This window comes from Epinephelus moara, chromosome 16 (genome assembly GCF_006386435.1).
Source record: "Epinephelus moara isolate mb chromosome 16, YSFRI_EMoa_1.0, whole genome shotgun sequence".
NCBI classification, from domain to species: Eukaryota; Metazoa; Chordata; class Actinopteri; order Perciformes; family Serranidae; genus Epinephelus; species Epinephelus moara.
The window spans coordinates 15,035,126-15,045,954 of NC_065521.1; the positions used below are offsets into that span (position 1 = coordinate 15,035,126).

Sequence of the window (10,829 nt, forward strand, 5' to 3'; positions counted from 1 at the left end):
ATATAGTCCGACAGAGAAGGTAGGCCCAAGCTCAGAGCTCTGCAGCTAGACCCTTCTCTACTTGGTCTTTTACGAAGTTATGTCACCTGCCTGATTACACCTCTTTACGATGTTCTGACATCCTGTACGTAACAAACATGGTTATTTTAACCGAAAAACCCTAGTTTTGATCTCAACTGAAACGCTACACAAGACAGTAACATCCTGAGAGCCGCAGGACTTTGGCATCATTAAATAGAATACTACTCAAGTAGCCTGCTGTAACCTTCCGTAGAGTTACAGTGTACATTTAACATTTACTGGAGGACAGCATTTACTTAGATTCCTATTTTCTATGACAAGAGAAGTAGTAGTAGAGCAGTATTGGACAACGTTTTCTCTCTGTCAGATCATCCCAATGATTTATGACACATTTTCAGTCCAGCTTAACTTTTATTTCAGTTTCCTCTCATATTTCCATGATGACTAAGCTGGAAGGCCTTTCAGACCGATACACTCTGTTTCCGGCTTTTGTGTTCACTGTGTGCTCTGTGTCAAATCTGACGTCAGTCTCAAAGATAAAGATAAATATTCCTGACCCTGGCACAAATGAGCAATATGAGCAGTTCCCAAGATCTGAAATGCAAAGTTCTGTGGACACCACAATATGTTTAAGCCAGTATTTTGCAACAATTTTTTCCTAACCTTGTTTTTTTTATTTCACAACTGTCATGTTGTTTTTATATCCCAACAATTCCTATGGACCCTGTTTTTGTTCTTTTCTGTTCATGAGCCTGTGGTGCCACAGAGGGCATCATTTTCATTCTGTTTAACTTGATCCCATTACTTTTTTATTGTTTCTACTCATGTCCTGTGCTGGTTAATTAAGATTTAATTCCAAACCCTTTTGAAATCCTAATTAATTAACATTTAGCTTCTACCCAAAAGTCAACAAATCCCATGACAAGACTAAAACCAACAATGTGCAAGTAGTCTGTCTCAATACTTTCTGACACTCGGGCACTCAAGCCTTAGCCCCCTGGTTTCTACTGAAGATGGAAATGTTTGAAAACTGCCTCCACAGTATTACTCACGTTACTCAATTCAAAAGAAACATTGCATTTCTTTTGGGACCTTCCGCTCTGATTCCGCATCATTAAGCCCATAGAGCAGGCACAGTTGTAATTCCATGTTTTGGTCACTATATCAAATTGGCTTCTAAGCCCAACATCTGTGGGAAAATGTGTCTAGCTAGAAACAATGGTTTTGTCTGTGAATCAAAAAAAAATTCCATTCAATTCAATTCAATTCAATTCAAATCAAAGTGTTTATTGTCATATGTACAGTGAGGAAACACGTTTCCCTGTACAATGAAATTCTTCCTTTGCTGACTGCAATGAATACCAGAAAAAATATCAACTAAATCCACACTCAATTATAAATAGATAAAAATGTAAACAATATAGATAAAAATATGAAAGGAATATATATACACAAAAGGGAATATATAGACAAAGATAAATTAAAGTGCAAACATTTTTTAATGTTTTTAATCACAGAATCTCAACATAGTGACATGGTAAGCCCACCGCCAACCAGTGTTTTGGAGATATAACTGCAGAGTGACACAGACACACCACAGCACAAGTATAAATGCTCACAACAGCGTAGGCCACTTGCATAGGCTCTCCGTAGAGCCCCCAGTGGAGGGGATTACACGCCCTTTTCCTCAATCAGTGCAGGCAAACAACATGTTACTAAATTTGTAATACCTAGCTGTTGTACATTATAAGAGAAATGTACTTATTTTGTAAGTGCATATTGAGTTTCTGGCTAACTCTGTAGGTCGTTAGGCTAGCTACCAGAGACTTCATGTTCCCGCTGTTGAGTCCAACTCTGCCCTGTCATTGTTGGGATTCAAGCTAGGCACTGTTACAGTCAAATGTTATATGTAAGTGTTTATTTCATCACTGTTAGAGGTCTGCTCATGTGTAGAGTGTGTTAAGAAGTAAGACTTCATTTTATGTGGGGGGTGGGGGGTTCTCTTAATATTTCCAGTGACACCGAGGAATACGTTGGTTTGTGTCTTTTCGTGGGATATTTTGACAATAAGAATGTCCCCAGCCTTATCCTTTATATGTCATACTTGAAATTAAGTTATTTGTGCCCACTAGGGGGCAGACAAACTCCAAAACAAACTTATATTGTCAGTACAGCAAGTGTCTGTGTGTGGCTTTGCAATAGTCATCCTGTCTTTTCAATCCTGTGGTTCTCATGCCTGATGACATGTGAGCTCAACCAGTGCACACGCCCTTGGCATGGATGTCTGTGGTCTTACATCTATATTACTGCTGTACACATTCAACACAAACCCTGAAGTTGTGGTAGTTCAAGACTGACCCACAAAAACAGATGCTTGGATGCAGCACAGGGGCCAAATAGAGGGTGAGAGAGGGTTGTTTAGCATGAAAGGATGTTAAGGCATGCGCACATGTAGTTTACGACTTCAGAGAAGGACCAGTAATGATGAGTCATGAACTTCAGATGTGAAAATAAATCTTCAGTCAGAGATGCTCTGATATGGAAGACGGCTTGGGTAGCGTCATCCCTGACATCATCACAATTGTGTCTATTTCTGTACTTCTTTGTTTCTTTAGATTACAATCCTTTCTCTTTCTCTCTGCATCTCCTTATTTGGACGTGGTTTATCTTGTCTTTTAAAACTCTTCTCTAAGATGTTATCATTTCTCTCCCTCCTTTCCCCCTTATCAAAAACTCCTCGAAAATCTGCTGTTGATCTTCACTAATCCAGACTGAAAATGATTTCTGCCCGGACTAACAAGTGCCAAGTATGCTGCAATGGATGGTGGCCACATTTTTGCAGAAAAAGAGTCAGTATTTAGAGAGTTGTGCTTTCAGTTTCTTCACTATATATTAGAACCACATTTTCTAATCAGATTAAATTTGGATATTTCTTTTGGCTTTGTAACAAGCAGTAGATATAGGCTCAGTCTGCACACTGCCTCCTGTCTTTCTCCATATTTTCCAGATGCAAAAGCAGGATTTTGGCAGGAGCTGAGTTGATTAGAAGGAGTTCATTTCACGGCATGTAAAACCAGGGGAGGGGGGCTCGTTGTAAACACTGTCTGCAGCCTGAGCTCATGTCTGAGATCTTGCCTGAAAGACATACATAGATGGGAGAGGCGAAGCTGAAGGAGGGGCTGGGGTCCACTGGAAAGGGGGGCTTGAGAGAAACAGGACTGTGGGGGACGGGGTGAGTGGGAGGAGGGATGGAGGGATGGTCGGTAGGGTATAGGAAAGGAGGAAAGGAAGGACACCTGGACGGCTTGTCTGGGGCAAAATGCCTGCAACAACAAGAGCGCCTCACCAGTGGTGTCTGTCTGAGGAGAGAAAAGAACGACGAGAGGGACACAGAGAGAAAGAAGACGAAAACAAATGAGAAGAAAGGGGGAATGTAGAGAGTAAATACAAAGAAGGAGGGGGGCTTTTGGAGGCACATCAAGAATTTGCCTTTTAAGGGGTACAGTCTCGCTCTTCCAAGCCTTGTGAGCTCTTGCATAGCAGCCAAAACACTCAAGGGAAAAGAAATAAACAACAGCAAAGAGGCTGTGAGGAACAGAAACACGTGTTTTTCACACTTAAACAATATTAAAAATGGCCTTTTTGTGCCTTCTTTATCCAGGCAGAAATCACCAAAACAATGACAAGGATGCATCTGGCAATTCCTCATCCAGCTTCTCACATCCTTTGTTATATGTTAGGTATGGTTTCTGTGGTGAAAGAGACTTTGTTTCACAAATGCAACAAACAGGCTTTTGCATTGTAAACAAGGGAAGGCTCAGTCTGATGGAGGCTCAGTCCACTCTGAATCACTGGTTTGCTCAGCATCCCAACAGCTGCCCTCACTGTTTGGTTTTCTTGGTTGTTTTCTAGACAATACCAACAATGTGTTGCCCGAGCTAAGGAGAGACTGCCTGTATCTGGGAGCAGGAAACTGCTGAGGAGGAGAGATGGGTGGGGGTGAGAACAGAGAGGTAATTGTATATGTAAGAGTGAGGCAACACCAGTAGAGAGGTAGAACGGAGAGAGGAGGAAAGGGAGAGACGTGCTCTTGGGATGGGAGGAATGGGAAAGAGGAAGAGAAGCAACAAGAGGGTGAAGAGAGAAAGAAACAGAAGAAATAAAGAGGAGCATCACAGGATCCCCGAGCATTGACGTTTGAGTCGAGGGTCGTGTGTGAGTCCAGACAACGGGGATGTTGTGAGTGTGATTGATTGACAAGAAGAAAACAAACAGAGAGAGAGAGTAGGGAGCCAAAGTGTGCCTAAGAAAGTTTGGGTGTTTGTAACAGTATGTGTGAAACAAAGAAGAGCAGTGAGAGGGGGTGGAGGCAGAAAAAATGGGGAGTCCACATGTGACTGAGTTGGAGAGAGAGGTGTTTTTTAAGTGTGTATAGGAAGGGGGGGTGGGCAGCGAGAGCATGCAGAGTGTATCCTTCCCTCTGTCCCTGTAGCAGAGCTGAACCAGAGCCAGGAAAAGGGGAAGGGCCTCCCTGTCCTCCACTCCAGCTGACAAAAACAGCTGCCCAGGAGCCTGGGCTGGAGCCTGTATAGAGGACAGAGAGGGAGAGGGGAGGACAGAGGACAGAGGGAGAGAAGAGAGAGAAGAGGAGGAGGACGAAAAGTCCCGAGGCCAGGACCCGTCCACCTATATGGGTTGTGTCCTGAGTACGGATTGGTGTGGGGAGGAAGAGGTGCAACCGGTGCCGGTGGTCAGAAACTCGTCTCTGAAGAGAAGGAGCCTGGAGAGGAGTGAGAGCGGCAGGATGAGGCTGACGAAGGTCAGTGGGCATGCAGTGTTGGCATGAGTGTGTGATGACATTAGAGATAAACATGTTCACTAGAACTGGGTATGCACGTTGATATGCACACCCTTGGGCATCCATGAGGGGTGTCTGTGTTTGCAACCCACATAAATGTACGATAACTTCATGTCAGAATGAAATCAACATTTTTTAGAAATATATTATAGGCATGATTTTACGAGAGCTCTGTGTTTCTCTGAAGTCATCCACATTAATAACATCAATACCTTACTTAAAGGGGAACTCCATAGGTTTTATACCCGGGAGTCTTTTTACAGGTGTTGCAGAGTACTACTGCATATGTAAAAAATAATATTATATAGCCTTTTGTTGCTCTAGAGGGAGCTACTTGAAGTCTGGTAAATTGCCTTGAGTGATGTCACTTGAGTCAGTGCCAGATGGGTCTGACAAGTTTGAACATGAAAACAAAAAATGTGGAGTTGTGGAGTTACGCTGCAAAGTCGCAGGTCAGAGCTGGGAATGATGTCATAACCAAGTTGACTGTGTTTCAGTACAAGTCGGAAAACCTAGACATCGTTAGCAAAACCAGTTCTAGCTGGGTTAGCCATTGTTAGCAATAGTAGTTAATAACAATGCATTATGCTGTACTTTGCATACTTCACATTCCATTTTAATGAGACACAAATAAAACAGAAGTGCTAATAAACAATATATTACTACAGCTTTTACTACAGTTGATGGGCAGAGCCGCCATCTTGGAATTTGAGGTTAGGGTTGGTGAGGTTCTTCCAGCTTCCTGAGTGAGAAATCTAACTTCAGGGGTCATTCCTGTTTGGAATTTCTGACTGGGAACTCAGAAAATCTGACTTTCCAGTGCAAGTGAATTGCATCATTAGCCCTGAAGCTAGCAACTCGAGGCTACATCAGCCGCTACTAGCATAAATACACTCAAATCTACGACCAAACAATTGGCAGGCGAGCTAAATTGTAGCTAATGGAGGTGCCAGGTTTTGAAAAAGGAAGAAATTCACATGGAATAAAAATCAATTTTGATACATTTTTTAAAATATCCATTGTGAGTCCGCCAATGTTAGAGAAGTGCTAAATCAGCGTACTCTCTTAATCCAGTTTTGCAATTAGGTGGACTGAAGACAGTTCAATTATTTGTAACACTTGTGATAATCATGGGGATCTCCAAGAATACGTGTGTTAGTGGTATACACATTTTGATTTCCCTAGCAGTAGCTCAGTCCATAGGGACTTGGGTTGGGAACCGGAGGGTCGCCGGTTCAAGTCCCTGTCTGGACCAAATGCGGAGCATGGACTGGTGGCTGGAGAGGTGCCAGTTCACCTCCTGGGCACTGCCGGGGTGCCCTTGAGCAAGGCACTGAACCCCCCAACTGCTGGGAGCGCCTCACCAAGGCAGCCCCCTCACTCTGACATCTCTCCACTTCGTGCATGTATAGGTCCTGTTTGTGCATGTGTGTGTATTTCGGACCTGTGTGTAATTGACAACGGAGTGAAAAAATTGAATTTCCCCTCAGGGGGGTTAATAACGTATATAAAAATTAAAAAAAAAAAAAAAATTAATTTTGTTGACTGAAGGTGTAGTAATGATGCATCAGTAGTGCTACTTATTGGACAAACTCTGTTTTCACACATCTGTCACACACATCTGTTTTACACCAATGAGAAGGAATATAATACAGTTCAGTATTATGAACTGTCTTTATTTTTATTTGAAACAAAAGGATGCCTTGCCTTTTTAAGGAGACGTTAATTAAGAGACATTAATTAATCAGTAATGACATCTGCAGTCATGTTATACTTTTAATACCTCATGGGAAATTCTCTTCCCTGCCGCCCTCTGGTCAAAGTCAGAGTGGGCTCAAGTGCATGTAGTCAATCAATATCAGATCCATGTGTGATCAGAAAGAGCCAGGAAATAACTGGACCTCCTGTACTCCTTTAATTTGAGCAAATTTCAATGTCATATTGTGTTATGCTGCTCTCATGGACATGTGCAGGAGATCTGAAGTTGAAGCAGTAATTGTTTATATTCTTACAAGGAGCATTTGTGTGTGTGTGTGTGTGTGTGTGTGTGTGTGTGTGTGTGTGTGTGTGTGTGTGTGTGTGTGTTTTGTTTGGCCCTGATTTAAAAGATGATGTGGATGACGATGGCATCTCAGAGCTGAGGTCACATCTGTGCAGACACAATGGTACTGTTGTGACGCTGTGGAATTACCATCATGTAAACAGAGGCAGGCTTGCTGGAGGGTTTAAGTTGCTATTAGCCATCAAGAGAACATTGAGAACCTTGACCTCTGGCCACCAGTTTACATCACACTGGATTACATATAGACTTGAGTCTCTGTGGCTTTTGTATCCAGATGTGTGAATTATCGAAGTGTGTTTTTTAAAATGTGCATGAGTGCCGTCTTCCATCTGGCTTGTTTTTCGTGTGTGTGTGTGTGTGTGTGTGTGTGTGTGCATGCTTGGTTGCACCACAGTCCCAGTGGCTCAATATCACATGCTGAGCAGCGTGGGAATGTGGAGCCCTCTGGACGATGTCATCGTGCAGTGACCGACCCCACTATAGGGGTGTGGGAACAAGTTAGATCCCACTGTTTATCCTTGAGGAGGAGATGTTGTCTTATCTATTTATGGTCATTTTCTCATTAACTTGTTTTCTACTTCTTTTAATAATGTCATGGTTGTTTTGCTTGGACCTGCAGACAAATTATAGGTGTGAGAAGATGCAGCTGTTAGTGAGAACCTGACCAGTATGGCTTTAATTTCTTATATCCTGGAACATGCCGTACGCATACATACCCAGTCAGACTCATGCCAAGTACTTACTGGAAATACTTGGCAACAGAAAGTGATGTTCCACATACTGGTCTGAGTGTGATTACATAATTTGCTGATGTTATGTCAGGGACACAGGAAGGAATGTTTTTTTTAATATAAATTGTCTTTTTTTATCAACATATGAGAGAATTCATCATTTTGAGACATTTTTCAAAGAATATCATGCAGAATATTGACCATTTCTTCACTTACTGAAGAGATAAACATTTGCAGTTTGCAGGGTGGGGTTGAAACACATACGTCAGTGTCATTAACAGCTTTCGCGAGTATTGGTGTTTTACAGATTGATAACAGATTGATAGTTTTCATTACTCACTTGTAGTTGATTTCTCATTCTCCTTCTGTGCTGTCAGAATTCACCTCACTGCCTCACTGTCCAGTGATTCTTGAGCAGTTGTTGATGGAGTATGGCTGAGCATCAATAAACAACCTTCTAAAAATGTATTCCTGAAATAAACAGTTACTGGCAGAGAGATATAATAGTTCATGTGGTTCTCTTTAAAAAATAAAGCTCCAAGCCCTTGGGGATGACGCAGAATTCCTGTGGGACAAATCAAAGTAGGCGAGCCTCGGACAAAAGTAATGAAACTGCCACCTTGAGGTTATGTCCTCCTCATAAAATGATTTTTCAGAATCCGTCCTATTGTGTGTTATGATCACAAACAGACCATTGTTTGGCTTTGAAAGTTAAATGTATTAATGCCTTGGCGGTCATCGTAATGAACATGTACTTAATTCACCTACATGCACAGCCAAGAGTTCAAGTCTGACAGTCATTAATGGAACCACTTGGCAGTCGAATTTTAATATGAAACATATTCTCACGCAGCATCCATTGTAGTGAAATGGCAGGATCTTATTAGCCACGCTAGCGGCATGGCTCTAGAGATAGCAATGTCTCTTTGGTCCAGACTGAAGTATCAATCATTGGATGGATTGTCATGACAGTCACTACAAAGATCCATGGTGCCCAGGGCATGAAGCCCAATGACTTTGATGTTCCTCTGACTTTTCCTCTGGTGCAAGCATGAGGTTGACATTATTGATTTTGACTGAAATGTCTCAAAAACTAGTGAATGGGTTGTCCTGAAATTTGTTACAGACATGCACATTCCTCTCAGGTTTAATTGTCACAAGTCTGGTGAATTTTCATTTGTCCAGTCCTTTGGTTTTATGATCAACTACCTGCAAATTAATAACATTTTCTTGTTACTTTGCTAATACACTAAACTACAGCTATTAACAAGACATTTGCATGCTAAACATTCAGCCTATTGGCATTGTCATTATCCCCTTTTACACTGCCAGATTTTCGGCGAATGTTGGACCGCTTTGCCGGCAAGCTGGGAGCGTTTAGACACACAGAGCCAGACTGGCGAGTTGATCCGAGGTGCCCAATTTTCCACCTCGTAGGGTAGACATATTGGCGGAACCTTTTTGGTTTAACAAGAATGAGGCGCCTTTCCGCCAATGGGAGGGGCTTTTGATGACTTGTGGGAGGGGCTGTTGATGACGCCGCACGTGCGACCCACTGGTGGTGGATAAACAGGAAACTGTTGATACAGCTGATAGCAGGAATGAGCAGCTAGTAGCAAGAGGGAAACGCAAACCTGACAGACACTGTAAAGATGAGCAACTGGGGAGACAAGGAATTGCACACCCTCCATGTCCTCGCAAACGAAGAGGCCATTAACCGTCAAATGACGGGGACGGTGAATGCGGGCCAACTTATGCGAGAATTGCCGGAGGAGTGACCAGCTGTGGCTTCCCTCGGAGTACGTCACTGTTTACGTCACGTGCTGAGCTGCACGTTTTGTTACTTGCCCTGAAAAAGGCACATTCTGTATAAACAAAAGTAGGTAGGCGGCATTTTGCCGCACTCCCCGATTTTGTTTTTATACTGAAAGAAGACTAATTGGGCTTTCCTGCAAATTTGCACAATTCCTATTTAAAAAGGGCTATTGTGAGCATGTTGGCAGGCTTACCTTAGCATTTAGCTCAAAGCAACACTATGCTTAAATGGAATATAATATTCAAAACCATGTGTTTTTAGTTCATAATCACATGAAAATAAGACTCGTATTTCCCATACCTTAAAATAAGCCATTAATGTCCACATACAGAGTGGGTTCTCTCCCACGGAGCCCACCATAATGTTTCTACAGTAGCCCAGAATGGACAAATCAAACACTGACTCTAGATAGAGCCTTTTGCTTTTTCACGTTGGAAATCATAGTTCTTCAACTAGCTTGACACAGGAGAGAAACTTCAGTTCTGCAATCTCATGCCACTAAATCCTACACACTAGACCTTAGTATGGCCTCACGTTACACTTTTCCACCAAAGCAGCTCTGGGTCTTGAACTGGTTAGAGTTAGGGTTAGGGTTATTTAGTACTCTTGGAACTAGCCTGCCTTTGTTTTCCACCAGTTTTGAGTCATTGAGCTATCAAACCATTATAATCATGGATGTTAGGGCCATGCACAGTGCACAACATAAGTAACCAGTGGTGGGTCACATTGATTCCCTGCAAGCTTTTGTTCTGTTGTCACGGATTTGTGTCCAAAAAATGATAAGAATATGATTTATCACTTGAATTCTTCATTGCTGCAATTTCCATCCCCTCTTTCCAACCTGTAGATTATGACACACCCACTGATGTCAGCACAGATTGCACTGTAGGTCAAGGAAAACCTGCAATTTTTTTTAACCAACTTTTTGGGCTCGAAACCAATTTATTTTTTGTCGATATGCTCAGATCAGTTCAAAATTAGAGCAAAAACTAGAGTGGAACCCATTCCATGCTGGTGAAAAAGGGGTAACAGAGTCACTAACATAGCTGTAGACTCTTAGGGCTCTAGTTTCGTAGACTGAGCGAGGTGGGGGCGCAGCTCACCTGCGCTTCGCCAACTGGGTGTGGCCAGGCGGATTTTGCAAGTTTGGCACACCGTGCGCGCTGGTGCAGCTACTGGTCTGTCCCACCTCCGTCCCTCCTACCTGCGCAAGTCGGAAAGAGGGAGGAGAGAAGGCGTGGAGTGGGTTTTACACACATCACACCAATCAAATGAGCCCCTCTCCTCGCCCTTAAATGCGCCATGCGAAGGCGTAATGAGAGTTTACTCAATTCGCCATGG

At 42.7% G+C, this 10,829-nt stretch overlaps 1 protein-coding gene across 4 annotated transcripts in view; it reads left to right on the forward strand.

The window, feature by feature from the left end:
- The first annotated feature begins 4,081 nt into the window (after positions 1-4,081).
- Positions 4,082-10,829, forward strand: part of tns2a (tensin 2a) — a 65,176-nt gene continuing 58,428 nt past the window's right edge. For all 4 annotated transcript variants that reach the window (XM_050063871.1, XM_050063874.1, XM_050063873.1 and 1 more), the window contains exon 1: positions 4,082-4,840. In XM_050063871.1, the coding sequence (XP_049919828.1) occupies positions 4,712-4,840 (129 nt within the window). In that variant the 5' untranslated portion in view covers positions 4,082-4,711. The remainder of the gene's footprint in view (positions 4,841-10,829) is intronic.